Source organism: Sceloporus occidentalis, unplaced genomic scaffold, assembly GCF_023333645.1.
Source record: "Sceloporus occidentalis isolate IW3139 unplaced genomic scaffold, rSceOcc1.0.p SCAF_7, whole genome shotgun sequence".
NCBI lineage: Eukaryota > Metazoa > Chordata > Lepidosauria > Squamata > Phrynosomatidae > Sceloporus > Sceloporus occidentalis.
Window position 1 is genome coordinate 38,289,138 of NW_028316987.1, and position 19,328 is coordinate 38,308,465.

General features: G+C 40.5%; 1 protein-coding gene across 5 annotated transcripts in view; it reads left to right on the forward strand.

Annotated features, from left to right (window-relative positions):
• The window catches only part of PDE1C (phosphodiesterase 1C), a 280,396-nt gene that overhangs the window by 194,160 nt on the left and 66,908 nt on the right, over positions 1–19,328 (forward strand). For all 5 annotated transcript variants that reach the window (XR_016281913.1, XM_089532634.1, XM_089532636.1 and 2 more), the window contains 3 exons: positions 5,771–5,884; positions 7,863–8,045; positions 11,829–11,895. Coding sequence is in view for 4 of the 5 variants with exons in the window: in XM_089532634.1 (XP_089388760.1) it covers positions 5,771–5,884; positions 7,863–8,045; positions 11,829–11,895 (364 nt within the window). In the remaining variant the exon portion in view is untranslated. The remainder of the gene's footprint in view (positions 1–5,770; positions 5,885–7,862; positions 8,046–11,828; positions 11,896–19,328) is intronic.

Consider the following 19,328-nt stretch of genomic DNA (forward strand, 5'->3'; position numbering starts at 1 on the left):
GGTTCTCTCAACCAGGGAGAGGCTGTATCCATTTACTTCACTTAACTGAAAAGAAAGCTTGGAAAAGTGAGAATCTGGGAGTTGTTGCCCCCAAAAGTAAGTTATCCAATCTTCTTACTGAAATGCAGGAGAGATTTGAAGTCATTTGAAAGCTCTGCTGTCAAGAAAATGTATGGTTTATTTTGAATGGCTTCCTTCATGCTTTAAAAGCATTTATCATATAAGAAGATGGTGATGGACGAAGGGAAGCCATGTGGCTGCTACCAGTACAAGCGTCCCTCTTAGATAAATCATAGTGGTATTTATGGATAATAAATGGTGAGAAAAAGCAAGATCATTCTTTGTGGATGCAAAACTCACTGTTCTGTTTCAGAGCCCCTCTCCTTTTTGTCAGATGATTTATGCACTAGGAGCCACATCTAATTTTGTATGATGGATACAAATGCAGCAGAGCTATTCATTCTGCTTTTATTGTATGTGAATGTTAAACACTCTGTAGAAGAAACCTGCAGGGAGGTGTTTAGCCCATTACCGAAAATGAAAAGAAAAAAAGGCATCCAAATACAAACAGTATCTCTACTGTTGCTTCAGTTCTATCAAGGCATTTATAATATTTATTTACTCAGAAAAGAAAAATAAAGCAGAATCCACAGTATAAAGTTTCTCTTTGTAGGCTATGGCTCCTGAACACACCTCTCCCATATAGTCATCATACCCCATCCACAATAATACCTCCTCAAAGCCAGGGAAACCGATATATAAGAGCATCCAATGAAGTCTGAAGAGTTAGAAATCACAACAGAATAATTAAACACTCTCTGAATACTTTCTTAATTACAAATGTTGTTGGCTGTTACCAAAGAGGGTGATCTATCTGACAAATTTGCTTAAGGTTTGATTGTGCCAAAATGCAGGTTTCAGTTCTTCTGTTACTAACATTAAGGACTGAGTAATTTCAGTAATTTCCTCTGAGTAAAAACAATGGGTGCTCAAAATACTCTGAGAAACATAAAAACCAACCTGTCAGTGAGCCTTTCTGTACTCTTGGCTTTGGGAATAACAAGGGCCTAATGGGATTGTTTTTATGTTATATTTTTATATCTACCTGCAGACAATGTGCCCTCCTAATTGATGTATTATTATTATTATTATTATTATTAACCTTTATTTATGAAGCGCTGTAAAATTACACAGCGCTGTACATGCAATCTTTTTAGTTAGACGGTTCCCTGCCCTCAGGCTTACAATCTAAAAAGACATGACACAGAAGGAGAAGGGAGTGGTGGAGGGAAAGGGTAAAAGGTCCAGCAGTTCCTCTCAACCTCCGAGGCCTGGACCAAGGCAGATGGACAGGAGGGAGGGCTTGGCTTCAAAATGGAAGGTTAATCATTATCCAGGGAAAATACATACTCACAAGTAGGATAATACATATACAGTACATAGCAATACAGGAAATGGATCGATAAACAGTCAACAACAGAACATCAGATAGTAAGCGACAATTATGCGATGCCTGGGAAGGCTTCTCTGAACAGGATGGTTTTCAACTCCGTTTTGAAGCTGGTTAAAGAAGTGATGACTCTTGCTTGTGGAGGAAGAAGGTTCCAGGAGTGAGGGGCAGCAAGTGAAAAGGGGCGAATCCGGGATGGGGCAGAGGAAATCCTGGGCTGAGACTGGAACCCTTGACTACCAGAACGGAGGGCCCTGGTGGGAAGGAGAGGAGAAAGAAGGTCTGATAAGTAAGGAGGGGCCAGTCCATGGAGGGCTTTGAATGTCGACAGCAGGAGCTTATACTGAATGTGGAAAGGGAGAGGGAGCCAGTGAAGGGATGCCAACACAGGAGAGATGTGGTCAGAGCGGTGGGTGGAAGTGATAATGCGTGCAGCTGAATGCTGGACAGAGATTAAAGGACGGAGGTGAGAAAGAGGAAGCCCAGCCAGGAGGACGTTACAGTAATCAAGTCGTGAGATCACTAGGGCATGGACCAGGATCTTGGCAGTAGAGGTGGAGAGATATGGTTGGATTTTGGCAATATTGTACAAAAAGAATCTACAAGCCTTGGCTGTGGTCTGGATCTGAGGGATACACGACAGAGAAGAGTCAAAGATAAAGCCAAGACTGCGGGCTTGCTGGACTGGTTGAATGGAAATGTTGTCCACAGAGACAGAAAAGGAGTGTTGAAGGTTGGGCTTAGGAGGAAAGACAAGAAGCTCCGTCTTGGACATGTTGAGCTTCAAACGCCGATGGCGCATTCACTGTGAGACAGCTGTAAGGCAAGACAAGACTTGCTGTTCAAGCCTTGGAGAAAGGTCAGGGGCAGAAAGATACAGCTGGGTGTCATCGGCATACAGATGGTAGGAAAAACCAAAAGAGCTGATGAGTTTTCCTAAGGACAGTGTGTAGAGAGAAAACAGAAGGGGACCCAGAACAGAGCCCTGGGGAACTCCAACAGATAAGGGAACAGGAGAAGAAGTCTGACCCCCTGCAACTACTGCAAAAGATCTGCCAGACAAGTAAGATCTAAACCAGTCGAGAACAGAGTCTGAGAACCCAAGGTCAGAGAGTATGTCAGTTAGGAGACAGTGATCAACAGTGTCAAAGGCTGCAGACAAATCGAGAAGAATGAGAACAGAGTAAAGGCCATTAGTCTTGGCCTGTAAAAGGTCATTCGAGATCTTTGTGAGAGCTGTCTCTGTGGAATGCCAAAACATCATTCAAATTAGAACAATTTTTAAGCAAATTAAATATTTAAGTCAATGCATGTGAAAATTATTTATTTTGTTCTAATATAGTAGATGGAGTGCAAGTAGCATCATGGTGTGTGTGTGTTGGGGGGGGGGGAGTGTGGACCACACCAGGTGACATGCCCAATTCTCCATCCTTCCAATGTCCTGTGTGTGTGTGTGTGTGTGTGTGTGTGAGAGAGAGAGAGAGAGAGAGAGAGAGAGAGAGGATTTGGGGGGGTTGGAAGAATACGGTTGGTGGGCTCTGTGTTGGGGAAGGTGTGGCTGCACCCCCTGCCTCCTGGGCATCTTCTGGGCAGAGGCACTTAAGCAACCTCCTCCTTGTCCACATCCCGGGGATCCTGCTGGACTGGTTCCACCCTTCTCTGCACTCCCCTTTCTTACCCATGAGGAGCTCAACTGCCATGGAGAAGGTGCCCTGCTTGCCCTGAAGAGCCTCCATCGAGTGCCCAGACCCCAGGGCCCCTTTCTGCCTGAAGTGGGACCATGGGGTGCTTGATGGAGTGCTCTCCCCCATCCACCCACAACACACGCACTGTCCTATCCCCACGCATGCGCCACCACCCCTGCGCACTGTCTCCTGTGCATCGTTCTCTCTGATGTGTGGGGGCAGCATGGGAAGAGAGAGAGCTTATGGGTGGGCCCAGAAGCCCCACCTACTGAAAGCCCACAGATGTCCCACCCACACTAGCCCTGCTCCCTGCACTGCATGATACCTAGTGCAAGAACACTGCTGTGGAGTGCATGTAGCTGTTCCTTTCCTTTAGGCATTTGTTAAGTAAAGATAGTGACTCATTGTATTTCTGTTCCTTACTGAGGTCAGATGGTAAACTAAAAATTATTAAGTGGACCCGTAGTAATATATTAATATTAGAAGAGAATACTCATGGCTCAGCTAGAGACTTCCATCCCATTCTTTTGATATTTAAGCTTCTAACAACATACTTGGGTAACTTTTGACCCAGATTATCACAACTCCCATCATAACTATTAACTGCTATTAACCATGCTGGTTCCCAGATCTCAGGGCATGGCTTCTCTTCTCTGGACCATGAGCCAGGAGAAGGAATCTCAGGGTGAAAGTGCTGCCTTGAAAACAATTTTTAAAAGCTATGTACTGTTGGATGCCACTGCTGCAGGCTGTTTTGGAGTGGCTGCTGGAGACTTTCCAGGGAGTCTCCCAGGCTGCCTCCTCATTGGGAAATAACTAAGCTGCTCTAGTATTTGTTACTTGAGGAGTTACTGAATAGGTACTTCAGTTCAGGATTGCTGCATTATGGATTTTCCTATCTTACTGTTAACTTTCCCAGTGCTGTTCTCACCTTCTTCAATTTGTCCTTCAGTTTAGAAAAAGGACAACAGAAAGAAGGGAAATCAAGAATTAAAAGACTCTAATGTGTAAACAGAGCTGATGGCATTAATGGCATGCTTTATTCAAAAAAAGGAAGAAGGTACAATCCACAGGTTCCTCAGAATAAGAAAGGATATTTCCCTAAATAGTTGGTGTCACATTATAATATCCTTTCCTATTCTGCAGATTGTACCATTTTTTAAAATAAAGCATGCCACTAATGTCATCAGCTCTGTTTACACTAGTCTTTTAATTCTTGATTTCCCTTCTTTCTGTTGTCCTTTTGCTTCTTGTCCTATCACTGCAATTTCTGTTATACTCATCTTCTTCCATATTCCCTAGCTTCTTGCTTGCTCACTTTCTTCTCCTCTTTTTCCTTCCTCAACAAATTTTCTTGCTCTTTCTCCACATCTCTCTTCTTCTCCCTTTTCACATTTCTAGGTTGCACTTATCATCTCTCTCCTCCCATAGTCCCACTCTCATCCTCTTTCTCCCTCTTCCCAGTTTTTCCAATTACTTTGTTTTCTTCCTCCCTTCCTCCTCCTTACACAACATATTTCTTCTCTTTCCATCCTTCTCTGTCTTGCCATCTTTTCCTTTATCGCCTCTCCAAAGAAAACTTTGAGATTGGGATATGTTAGATTTCCAATATTTTAAAGTTGTAAATTGAAAGTGAAGAAAGGATTGTGGAAAAGAAATGATTTTGATGAAATATGGAAAAAAATATTGAAAAAGTATTAAGAAAAGAAGATGGAAAATTACCTTCACGAGATGAATTAAAATTTTGGTTGGAGTATGTGGATGGGAATGGCTCTGGGGAAGGAGTGCAGTGAGGTGATAAGTATAAAATAAGTAAAGTGTTAAAGCATATATTTGTATGAAAAAAGTGTAATAATTTGTATTGTAAAATTTAAAATAAATAAATAAATAAATAAATAAATAAATAAATAAAATGGTAGCTTGCCGCTTTTGAAAAGCCTCCAGATAAGCATGGTAGGATCTGGGCTGCAGATGGATGGTACTCACCTGGCCATGGCTGAGTGCGATAACACCCACTTTTAAATTTAAATGTGACTTTATCTCGTCAGGGATAAGTTGCTTTAAAGTAAATGAAATAATCTCCATACTCCAAGCCACTGTGCTCAATGGTTAATATACCATGATCAATAACTTTACCAAGACCTGGCCGTGTAACATCATCAGTGGCTGCCCACTGTAACATCACTGGAGGCAATTCTCTGGGACATCACCAGAAGCCATCCCTAGGTTTCTTGTTTTGCCCCAAATCTCAGGATTCTTGCTGCTTCTGGTGGAGCTCCCCCCCCCCCACCCCGAATCCATAGAAAACAGTTTTCTGCATGCTTGCTCAGTTTAGATAAGTCTGTTAAAAATGGTGTATGGAAAGAATGAAAATGTTTTATGAAAGCTAACCTTTTATCAAGGACGCAGGGAAGTAGTTTGTGTAAAGATGTCAATTAATCCCCACTGTATTTGTGCCAAGGCTGCTTAGATAATGCTAATTGATTACGAACATGTATTGTATGCTACCCTGTGTACAATTATTGTGACTGTGCATTGTGAGGAAGATATGGATTTTGTGTGGGTCATTAATTTGAACTTCTTTGAATTCTAGAAATGGATTTATATGAATCAAATTCTTCTTTTCTTCTCATAGGTTACGATCCTTGGTAAAGCAGCTTGAGAGAGGAGAAGCATCTGTTGTTGATTTAAAGAAGAATTTGGAATATGCAGCCACTGTCCTTGAATCTGTGTACATTGATGAAACCAGGTAAGACAATTTTCAGTATACTGATGCTTTGAAAAGACTCTTTATAGCTCACCTCTCTTATTTTTCAGAGAAAGAACCATAGGATAAAAGTAATTGTTAGTTCCAACTAGAGTTGACCCACTGAATGAATGGGACTTATTAAATTAGCATTTATGCAAGTCCCACTGATTCAATTGGTCTACTCTATTCATTAGAGATTAGCAACTGGGTTTAGCCCCATGTATGTGACTGTATGTGAAATATGAAAGCATTAAAACATGAGCATTTCCCCATGAAAGTATGTCAAACTCCCCAATCACTTTTGATTACAGTCCTCTCACTTTCTCTGCAGCATTCCCATAGTTTGAGACATATTTTTTAATCCTAAAATGGTATGAAATGGTAAATAAAGTGCACCTGCATCATATGCGGGCGCGCCTTACACAGAGTTCAGCATATGCTGAAAACTGCGCTGGGAAAAGGGGTGGCACGCCCCAGAAGGAGTAATGGCATGCCCGCCCATTCTGTGCGTGACGCCATACTGCCACATGCACGAGCCCTATTAATTTAAATGGGGCTTGAGCATACGTGGAATTCCACTTACGTGAGTGTGTGTGTCCTGAACGGATCCCCCACATAAGGGAAGGGCCAACTGTATTATCCTGCACGCTCATCTGCCAAAGCAAGGCACATTGCAAAATGGCTAGGTAAATGGGATAGCACTATCCCAAACTTACTGGAAAGATCTGTCCATTCCTAGTGATCTGGTCTCTTTAAAATTAAACTGCAAGTGTTTGTTTCTTGTACAAGCTTTGAAAATACTTGCAGATGGGAACTTGACTTCAGATGCTATCTGCAAGCCAATGTAATGTTTGTGAGAATTGTGTATTCTAACCAGACCTTAACAACAACTATTGTAAAGAACAAAAATTTATTATAAGGAAAGTAGAAATAAACTGGATCACGTTTTTGCTGAATCTGGAGAACTCCAGATAGAGACAGCACTTTAAAATCCCCAGACCTCTCCCCTTTGGTTGCTTTTTCAAATGGCACTTTCTTCTGGTCAGCTTTGATGTAGAATTCCTCCCTTTGTGCTGAAGGGGGGAAGAAGGGGGGGAGAGTAGCCATTTGGTTCCTAGTTCCTTTGACTAGGAGAGATCTAAAGATGTATGCATTTATTGTATCTGTTACCCATCCAGCCCTCATAAAACTGCCTGTCTGCGATACGTGACCATCCAGCCCATTCCCGATGGTGGCAGTCCTCCTTCCCAAAAATGCCTATCTATCTATATCTCTACTCCCTCTCTCTATATGCTTATCTATCTCTATCCCTATTTGTGTGTGAGAGCCTATTCACTGGCCCCCATTCTGCAGTCTGTCTATCTATCTATCTATCTATCTATCTATCTATCTATCTATCTATCTATCATCTCTACAAACCTCATGGCAGAATACACCTTGAATGACTGCCTGAAGGTGGATTTTGACAATGTTTTTAGACTGCAATTTACCATGGCCAACTGAAACTATGGAGAGCAAAACCATGGATAAGGCGGGGGGACTATGTAATATTTTCAGATGGTGGCTGACTACAGATAACTGTTACCTGCAAAAAATGAAACCACTGATAAGAGTGAACTACTGTATGAGGTTTTGTTTTCAAAATATGGTGTGTTTGGTCCTTACAGTGTTGCAAGTGTAATTATGAATAATAGTAGGAAAATAATATCTATAAACAAGTGTAGCTAAATAAGGTAACCCCCTTTGTTCTGACTGCCTTGTAGTGAGTTACTTTGTAATCTGGTGGTACTGCTGTTGTCTGTAGAATAATGGCAAGTCAACAACAATATGTATCATTAAATTTGAGAAACACAGGCACACAACAAGCAACAGATTGAATTAGAGATTCTGCATGTGTGATAATCATAAACAATATTGTAGGAGAAGTGCCATCTCTTAGGAAACTTCTGTTTACCATGTCTCCCCCATCCTCCCACAGGCGTCTGTTGGATACAGAAGATGAGCTCAGTGATATCCAGTCAGATTCTGTGCCCTCTGAGGTACGGGATTGGCTGGCTTCCACCTTCACACGGCAGATGGGGATGATGCTGAAAAGGACTGAGGAAAAACCACGTTTCAGAAGCATTGTCCATGCGGTGCAAGCTGGGATATTTGTGGAGAGGTAAAGGAGCCTTTAATTGTCCGACACCACAGATTGAATCTTTTGCATAGAATGAAGAATATTTCACCTAGGTCTTCTAAAGAAAGAAAGAAAGAAAGAAAGAAACTAGATTGAGATTGGAAATCTGAGAATAAATAAGTTATTGGGAGCTGTATGATCACAGCAAATAGCTGGACCATTTGCAAAATTCAGTCACAACTTCAAAAAACTATAACATTTCAGTTATGTTTTCATTTTCATACCTTTATTAGGTCAACCAAATATGCAAAGAAAAGTCTCTGTGCAAGCTTTCAAAGATTGTAACTTGCATATGTCTGGACTCAGAAAGTTCCAATTTCTTTAGTGTCTACTCTAGTAGGTATATAGGACATAATGTAATGGATCCTGCTTTAACCAAATGTAGTGAAGACTCATGGGAATGAATGGACATAATTAGGTTTATAGGGATGTAACTATTTTGTCCTCACAAATGAAGACAAATAATTTTTACAGTTTTCTCCCCACTGTGTCGGAGAAAATGAATATTTTTTGCAAAGTTCTCATCCTGGACTCATACTTCCTGAAGTGTTTTGGGAAATTATTCTGTACAGATATACACATGGAATGTTTGTGCAAAAATGTTAGATTTTATTTTCACAAAACCTCCACATTTGTAGAAAAAGGACACTGTTTCTAGATAGCTGTTGTGCTCTGGCAAATTAAAGTAATTGTTGTGAAAGAAACTCTAAAGCAGTGATTCCCAAACTTTGATCTTCCAAATGTCTTTTAGTTCAGTTCCCAGAATTCCTGAGTATTGGCCAGGCTGGCTGGGGCTTCTGGGAGTTGAAGTCCGAAACAACTGGAAGACCAAAGTTTGGGAACCATTGTTCTAAAGGGTGGGTGTATAGTTTGCTCAACCTATCCCTTAAAAGCTATCATCCTGGTCTTTCACAATTACTTTAATTTGTCAGAGAGATTTTGTACCCACTAAGTTCCATGTTAAGGCATATAGCTGCCACAGGTGATTTGTCACAATGCTTGAACATGCTCCATAAGTCCTCTACACCACACTGACTGTGGTTGGCTTCAAGAACTTACAAAATATCAGCAGTATCATAAATAAATGAATAATTTCACAAACACTTTGCAAATTCATAGCATAAATGTTATGGTGACTGAAAGTAAAAACAAGCAGATTCAGGTACATCTACAATAAATAAGCATGAAATCCCTCTTCTTTGACAAACTCCAAAAACACATTGACCATAATCTTTTAAGTAATAATGGGCCCAAACAGACAGGCCAAAATAAAGCTGCTTCAATTCCCTTTGGAAGTATGCTGTTTAAATGACAACATGCATCTTAAGAGGCCAGAAGCTGCACTAAAACTGTGCTCCAGTCCTTAGGACTCAAGCGTGGCTTGGGTGCAGCTTTCATCCTCTTAGGACACATGCGTCATTTAAACAGTATACCTCCAAAGTGACCCTAAGCAGCTTCATTTTGGCCTGTCTGTATGGGCTCAATATTAGTAATACTATAACAATCACAGTTTCTCAGAGGAAACCTGAGGAATAAATATCCTTGAGGAATAAAGTGTCATAGTAGTATCTCATTTTAACTTGGGCACTGTAAATATGAAAACATTACAGTTATTTTTAGTGCCTGTCCTTGACATCATTGGGTGAGAATAATAATAGGTTTTGTTGCTTGCCTGCTGGTCCACCTGCATAGATGAATTATGGTTAGATCACATTTAGTGTTTGTCATAGATGAGGTACTTCATATCTGTTGAGATGCATCAAAGTGCTTACTTTTCATTTTTATGGCAACAAAATTTTGATATTATACATCCCATCTTCATTGTTGATTATTATTTATTATTTTTCATCATTTGTGAGAATTCATCAAGGGCAAGTCTATGGAGGAGCAGATTGTCTAGAGCTCTTACACTGCTTAGATATATTTGTGGCATTTCTAAACAGTTGGTGTTTATGAATTCAATGGAATTCATAGTTTTATAAAGAAAGTGGACATGGCTTTTACTACAGGTAGAATACAGGGTTTGTTGTGCCTTTAAAAATAGTAATGTGTCCCATTCAAAATACACATTTATAGCATATTATTCCACTTTAACTGCCACGGCTGTCTCCTATGGACTCCTGGGGTTTGCAGTTTGGTGAGACATTAGAACTCACTGGCTAAGAATTTTAAATGCACCCTCCCAAATTTCAGGTCCCAGGACAAAACTGTGGCAGTTAAAGTTGAATAATAGTGCTATAAATCTGTATCATTTTCATTATGGGTTTAGGCCAACATATAGCATGTGAATCCTTTCAGTTTCTGCGGTGCTGTTGGTAATAAAATATGTTATGTAACATTTTCTCTCAACATTGTTTAATGGAATCCAACTGGGACCATGACTGGATATTCTAAACTTTATACAGTTGTGCATTCATCTGAAACACACAGCATTAAACACTATTTTGCCTCATAAACTGTGAAAAGCAGCATGAGTGTCTTCACTGGCCCCATGAGAAAACCAACATATACATCACAGTAAGCCAACACCTGTGTAAACAATATGCACAGATTAGGCTTTAAGTTTGCTTCTAAGTTCATCTACATATTATATTTGTATAATATGATATATATATATATATATATATATATATATATATATATATATATATATCACTATTTGATATTGGCAGTAAACAGAACAGAAACAGAACTCTAAGACTCAGTGACACAACTTGCCCTGAGTCTTACGTGAACATTCATAACTGTGTTAAGAAAAATTAGATTAAACTATTGATTAGCTGCAGTGCTTCCAGAACATGGCCACATAGCCCGAAAAACCCACAAAAAAAATTTATGTCAGTACCTTCAAATAAACATTGTTGCATACTGATGCAATGATTCTTTTTCATGTGTACAACAGCTGTTTTGCATGTGCAGCATTATATGGGTTCCTGTGGAAAAAGTATTTGTGAGCAAGATTTTATCTAGTGCTGTGTTTTACAATCATGAAAGTTTTGCAGGGGCCTTTTCTGCATTAATTATCATATGTAGATGCATGTGCAGCAGAACTATGCAGATTCAGAGCAACCTATGTAAGGTTACAGTGGTGAGGCAGGACAGGTAGCTTGTATGTCTTCCTCTTGGATCTGTGCTACTTAAATGATTGCGTATCCGCAACATGACATAGTACATGGCGATGGCTGTACCAAGTACTCTTTTGTACCTAATTATCTCTGCAGTATCAATGGTAATCCTCAACTATTTCATCCTCACGTGCAAGGATGAATAATTATGGTAATTTTCTCACCACCGGGATAAAATCAGTGTTCCTTTACTGTACTCTCTACATATCCCAACATCCTGAAGTGTTGTGGAGGAATTATTCTGTGGCGAAGAACATGTGGAGTTTTTGCAGAAAAAAACCCCACATGCACACAAATGTGGTTTCCTGCTCAGGAAGCCATGGTTTTGGCAGAGGAAATCTGTTTGGGTTTTTCCCCCCACCCACACAACAACAGATTTCTCCACTGAATAATTCCTCTGCAACACTTTGTGTTGTTGAATACCAGGAGAAAATTGCACAAAAATTCTTGCTGGTCTATAATTTTCCCAATAGTTTCCTTACTGTGAGGAAACCTGGGAGGTTTTTTTTTAAACTGGAAATGAATAATTATGAATATTCTCCCATTTCTATTTTGCAATGTGCAGTTTTATATGTTTGGATAAATTATATATACTGGATTTTTTTTTGTGGGGACCCATTTCATTATTTTATCTTGACAGAATGTACAGACGAACATCCAATATGGTTGGACTTAGCTATCCACCAGCTGTGATTGGAGTGCTAAAGGTAATACCAGTGGTTGGTTCTCTCCTATGGGACACTGAAAGAATATTGTGGTTCTATGCTGAATTCATGTGCTATACTTTTCATCCTCTCTGCAGTTTTATACGCATATTAGTCTGTAATTAGTATAAAGTGTGTGTGTGTGTATGTGGGCATATTTGAGAACAACTGCTCAAGAGTTGTCTGACTATCTTTTTTATCCTTTTCCATGGTTAAAAAACCATCAGGAAAATGAAGTCTAATCTTTGCCATAGGCAAACAGCTAATGGGAAACTGAGGACTGGATAACATCAAGAAACTTACTATGTTTTACATACCTTCGAGAATAGCAATTCTAGCTTAAATTGAATACTAGCAAACAATGTTGTTATTGTAATACCTTAGTCTTATATACACATAATTATTTGAGTATAAGCCCTGATTTATTAGAGGGGACAGGCACTGCCATTCTACTACCAATCTACAGGAATACTTGGTAAGTATATTTCTTGCAGAGGCTTCACTATGCTGCCCCTTCATTTGGGTGATCTATTCCCATTCAAAACTGCCAGGCGCTGTTACATGTATGGCATGTATATAGGCATCATACATTTCATTCTGTGGATGTGGAAGGAAGGAATTCTATTCTTCCAGTGCACAAAAGGTGTTGCTACTATGAAATATGAATCAAGATTGAATTGCTCAAAATTCAGTACTATTTTTGTGTAAGTAGAGGACTGAGATTTAATGCAACGTTACCAGGTCTGGTATCAGTGCCAGGCATTACTGAGCAGTTTCAGTGTCACTAGCATTGAGACAGGGCCCATCACTGCTGCCCTTCTCAGCAGGAAAATATGAAATTCAGTTTACATCAAGATAATCAAAGACTTTCTTTAACTTGGCTCAGTCATGAATCTAAATGGGAACTGTAGTTGAGAAATCAGAAGAATATTAGGATTTGGGAGGGCAGCTGTGACTGATATTCAGGTCTAAAGATATATAAATAAATACCAAGGATAAGATTGTCCATGTCATAGTATTACCTATCTTCATATTTGATTGTGAAAGCTGAACAGTGAAGTTAGTTGACAGAAAGAGAATCTGAAATGTGGTACTGGAGGAAAGTCTACAAATAGAATGGACTGCCAAAAGGACTACTAAATGGGCTCTAGACTGCCTAACATTTGCCCTTAACGCACCAGATCACCCCTGATCTTAGAAGTTAAGTAGAGTCAGCCCTGGTTAGTACTTGGATGGGAGAAGGAACTGTAGGAATTGTAGACTATAAGAAGGAACTGTCAAAACCACCTCTGAAAAGCCTGTTAAATTCATGGAGTCCTAAGAAAATCCTATGAAATTAATGGGGTTGTCACAGGTGACCTGAAGGCAGATATATTAATTCACTTAGAGCAAATTTAACCTGAACTCACTCTAGAAGCCAAAATCACCAAACTGAGGTTATTGTACTTTGGGCATACCATGAGATGGTGAGACTAATTAGAAAATAGGACTACACTTAGTAGTGGAAGGTAGTAGGAAAAAAGGAAGAGTGCATTACAGGTGGATAGACTCAACCAAGGAATCTATGGCTGTCTGTTAATAGCAGGTTGTTTTGGAGGAGTATTACTCAGAATTGCCATAATTCAAAGCCAACTTGACAATGGGAACCAAACATGATGCCCCAAAGTGCCTGATGTAATGTTGCTTTGAGAATATTATAGGAAATGTGAAACAATGACTGTCTGGTGCTGATCAGAAGGATGAAGTGTTCAGCTAAACCAGTTGGTAGATGGGCTTTGGAGTGGAGAAAGTTCAAATCTGAAACATGGCCTAGTGATTGCAAGAAACTACACAGAAACTCTCAAGTATAGATTTTGTGCTAGGTACTGTATATACTCATGTATAAGTCTAGAAATTTAGGTTAAAAGACTGACCCCAAAAACTTGAGTTGAGTTATCCATGGGTCAGTGTAAGTACTGTACTTTAAATCACACACACAAACATAACCATCCCCTGGTGAAAGGCAAGTGTTTAATCTGCCCTGGAAGCTCTGCCCTCCTTCTACTTTCACATCCATCCATCCTTTAGTACAAGCACAAAGAATTATCCCTGCTGGAATTTTGTATGACATTGTTTTCCTTTGCTTCATCCTTGACATCCTTCATTACATGACTCTAAGTTTTACCCTCGACTTATCCATGGGTCATATCAAAATCTATAATTTTGGCCTCAAATCCTGCCCTTGGTCTATATGTGAGGTCAACTTATAGTCAAATACAAAATGTATTGGATAGATGAGTAAACTAAAATCTTAGCTTTTAAAAACAACAACCTGGACTTGATTTTAACATTATCAGTCTAGGGTGATAGCTACTAAAATCAGCTATGACCTTGATAACATCTGCAATTGGTTTCTAGGTGAATATTATAATACGTACCTATGCCCATCTTTGTTAAGTAATCGTAATTAACATAACCATAGACGTACGTTTGGATCCAAATGGCTTTTTCCTACAAAGGAAGAGCCTGTTTCTATTTGAGATAACTTCGTCTGTCAGTGGATGAGAACCTTTGAATGTTCTTTTCCTCATATTCTGATTGACCTGGATCAGTTAGAAATTAGAACATGTATGTTCAGAAATATTACATTAATCAGCCTACCTAGGAGGCTTTATCCTTGTTCTCTTACATTTTAAAATGCCTATGGGGAACATGCAGCGGCCCTTTCACATTGCACATGTAATGACTGGGCCTCCAGTCATTGCAGAACTGTTCCCAGATAACAAAGGGTTAAGCTGGGGGGTGGTACATGCTAATGAGAGCTTACATCATAGCTGATTTAAGGCCTAACTGGCCAATCAGTTGAACAGGACAGGGAGTTTCTAGAGTCTTCCAACAGAAGGCTATATAAGACATCTGAGACCATGCAGTGTGTTTCTTCAATGGAGTCTAGCTTGTTGGGAAGGTCTCAGGGATGTGGTTTGAGCTAGGCAAGGAGGCCAGCTCTTCACATTCAAAAACCCATCAGGGACTGCACATTCCATCTCTGTGTGTATAGCTTAGGAATGTGTGTGTTAGAGCATTTAGGTTTTGTTATTTTTATCCACTGGCTTGCCTGAAATGAACATCTTATAACTTTGCAAACTGTACCTGCAAGACAAGGAGGCCTTGCATGAATGATATCTTATTGTTCTGTTCAGTCTAGTTAGAATAAATACTTTCTTTAAAAGTATCTGCTGTCTCTATACTCCTATACACGTGCCTTAGCTTGCTTGTTGCTTGCTTAGGTTAGCAAGGAATAGGAAACTATGGTGCAGTACAGACTGCCCAAAAACGGTGGTTTGCTGGCACCCATTTTAACTCTGGAGGGATGCCGTAGCCACTAGACTAAACAACATCCCTCCGGAGTTAAAAGAATCCATTTTTTCCGGGTTCTTTTACCGGCACCTGGGTTATGTTGCATGTGCACCAATGGTGCACTTGTGATGTAACAGACACGCCGCAATGTGAAAATGGTGGCAGCCGTGCGGACAGGACACTGCCATCAGTCCGCTGCCATTACATACTAGGGTTCCAGACCCCGTGGTTGCTGCGCAGTCCGGAACCCTAGTATCACCACTGCCACACCCCTTTCAGCCCATCTGTCTTGAGCCTATAAGTCCTTAGCAACTCCCAGTCAAGGGGAATTCATTACAAATTTACTGGGTGGTGGCACTGTGACTATAAGATCTGCTGGGGCTAGGGGCCAAGGACAGGGTACTGTTTGGCCGCTTGGACATCAGGGATTATCACAGCACAGTTATAGCACTGTGATATCACTTTAGCTGCCATGGCTGCATCCTGTAGAATCCAGGGCTTTGTCATTTGACATGGCATTAGAACTCTGTGGCAGAAAATTCTAAATACCTCTTTCTAAATTGCACATCCCAGGATTCCATGGGATATTGATATGACAGTTAATGTGGAATCATAATGCTATAAATATATAGTGTAGTCTAGAAGCTTTACACTATTTCCTGCTGCTGCTGTTGTGTTATCACTGCCATCTGAGGTTTGGTTATGCCCATTCATTGTAGGTCACTAGGCTACATCCTAGCCTCTGACCCAGTGGTTCTTGTTTTAAACCCTGGAGTCTCTGCCAGTATTCAACAGCTGCAGGCCACTAGGTTGTTGTTCATTATCTCTCCTCCCTGCTGTCTCGCTTTCACACGCATGCATGCATTTGTTCCAGACTTTCGTTCTCAAGTGAAGAGCCTGTCAGAGCACTCTCATTAGATTTTAGCCTAAGTAGCTTTTATTGTTTACAAATGGTCTGTGTAGAATTGCTTTTCCCTTTCCTCTCACAGCTGGAGCCAAGTTGGTCCTACATGAGCACATATGAAATTCAATCACCTCTCTTTTTCCAATTAGAATGCATTGGGGAATTTGGAACTAATCTGCAACCGAGACCGAATGTGTCAGCAAACCTCCCATTTAAAGATTTAGATCTCTCATGCATTATTAAGGAAACCAAGCCGCACTGTGAACAAATATGCTTTAAAAAGTAAATTGGCAAATGCCTCAACTGTTGCAGATCGTTTCAAAATATATTTTTCTAATACAGCTCAGGACTTCTTGTTTCTCCTGGGAAGGGAGAAACATGTAGCCCACATTTCAAGATTTTTCTGTCTCGTAAAACATAACTGATGACCAAAACATAATTTTTTTTTTAATTCACTGGATGTTTAGACTGTAAATTGAGGGGAAGGTTGTTGTTTTAAATTAGCATTTAAAGGTATAGTTGGGTAGGCTAAACATGTCGTGTTTATGACTAACCCTTGTGTCTTAACTGACATCACAGGCTTGTTGTGAAGAAAATATGTATTCTTTTGGAGTAAAAGTAACATAAAGCTGTAATAAATATGAATGCATGCACACATTGAAACATTACATGCCCATATATGTTAAAATACTGTACAATGAGAACCAGCATGTTATAGCGATGTGAACGTTGGACTGTGACTCTGGAGACCAGAGTTTGAATCCCTGCTTGGCTATGGAAACTCACTGTGAAACCTTGGGCAAGCCACATACTCTCAGCCTGAAATGAAGGCAAAGGCCTGAAAAATTTTTGCTCGTTGAACAAATCTTGCCAAGAAAACCCCATGGCAGGTTCACCTTAGTGTTTCTATATGTCAGAAATTGCTTGGAGGCACACAACAATGAACAACAATATGTGAGGAGGAAAAACCCAAGCCTAACCATTTGTCTGACAAGATTTATTTCTGTCTTTAGGGATTTTGTTCATGGATAAATATCCAGATATTTAATTCTACACTTGTAGTTTGAAGTGCACGGTGATATTTTACCACACGACCTGGTATTTATATAGAGACATTCACATGGGAGAGTCCATAGCTCAGTGGTGAAGCTGATGCTTTGTTTCCATGAGGTCACAGACTGAATCCCCAGCATCTCTAGATTTTTTTTAAAAAATCTCTTCCTCAAACTCCAGAGAGATGGTATTTGCTCAGGCTAATAAATGTCCAGACATAGGGATTTTTCATAGCGTGTTTCTCTGTTCTAGAGTAACAGGCTATAAGAAAAAAGTGAAACTGTATTGCTGTGGTGTGCATGGTGTTTGCCTTCAAGTCTTTTTCTACTTATGATGACCCTAAGGTGGACATATCATGGTGTTTTCTTGGCAGGTTTCTTCAGAGAGGGGTTACCATTGCCATCCTCTGAGGCTGAGAGACTGTGACTTGCCCAAGATCATGGCCGAGTGGATGCCCCCAACCCTAGTACGTGCTCAGCACTTACAAAATGGTGGTGCCCGTTCCACACGGGGGCCGCCATGACGACGTCACGAGCACGCCACCTTCAAACGAGACGGCGCGGACGTGACGTCGCGCACTGCGCGAGGGCGCCTAGACCTTTCCGCGGCACGAAAAGGAGATCCGAAACGGAGCTCCTTTTGCAGTTTGTGTCGCTGGTGCAGCCTTCAGATGGCTGCACCAGCAATACAGAGGAGAAAGGGGCCAAGCGGCCCCTTTCTCTTCCTCCCCGCCACCACCGGGGCCCCAAGGACACACCTTTCCAGGCCATGGGGAAGCGGTCTTTTGCCGCTTCCCCGCGACCTGGAAAGCGGTGGATTGGGGCCTCGGAGGCTGCCGTTCTGGCAGCTGAGGCCCCGATACACCGGGGAAAGGGCAGGTGCAGGCCGCCCCAAACGGGCGGTCTGTAACCCACCTAACTCTACAATTCTGTGCATAGTCTTGCATAAAATGCTAACCTGTTTCTCCCCAGGAAAAGAGTCTTTGGAAAAAAATGAGGAAAGTTGTCCTCCATTCCCCCCCCTCCTCCGCAGGTCTTCACATCGCTAGTACTTGCATATCCCTCAGACCTAGGATTCAGGTTTATATGGCTGTCATTCTAATTTCTTCTGTCAGAAACTGCAGTGAACAGCTATTTTTAATTTCCTGCCGTCCCCTGCATCCTAATATGCCTCCACCAAAGGCTTCATGTAGAGAATATTATATGAAGGAGCTACCTCTGTATATAAACACATACAACATTGCTACTAACTTTTGAAATGAGTAGACTGGGCTGCGGTTGGTAGATTGTAGTTCTAAGTGCCACCTGAGAACAGATAGGAAACCTGTAGTGCTCCTGATTTAAACATGGATTAGAAAGGTTTTAACTGATTATTTTATTTGTTGGGTACACCTCTCTTCCCATTATTAGCTTAGCACAGATGCAAAGGCTATAATCTCCAAACAACAATATTTCTTTTCTTTTCTTTTTTTCACCTTTCACTTTTGCCGTGGTGTCAACTGACTAAAAGGTATTTGCAAGATGGTGGAAATAAATTTAGAGTGCACTGGAAAATGTTTACTCTTGTTTTCAAAATGTTATTTTCACACCAGGCAGTAGATTTTGTGTCAGTGTGTGTCCTCCCCATTTGCCTGGTTATTTGGTTGCTTAGGGGAATTTCACTTAGTCTGAAAACACATTGGGGAAAAATTACAGTCAAATTAGGATATTCATTTTATAATCAAATGTATAACATATGAGTTGTGTTAACAGAAATTGTCCTGTAAATCTGATTTGCCGTGTGATTAGGTGTCTCCTTTTTTCTACCCCTGTTCATTTCATTTGTACATTTGAATTTACATTGCTTAAAAACTGCAATAAAAATTCTCATTAAAAATCCTTTGGTGCTGTCGTAGTTAGGCAGACATGTAATAATATCCTGAATGACCAGCGGGTGTCATTAATTACTGTTATAAATTTAACAATTCAACAGTGAAGAATTTGAGTGTGTGATTTGACTGAGTCATTTTCTATTGATCCATGTGGCTGCTATTACCACGTAGTGGGCCATTTGTGTGCAGCTGTAATGACCAGACAAATCGGGGTATTTCTTTTCATTATATCACATCCCAAAGAGAAATATGATCAAAAAGAACTCTATTAAA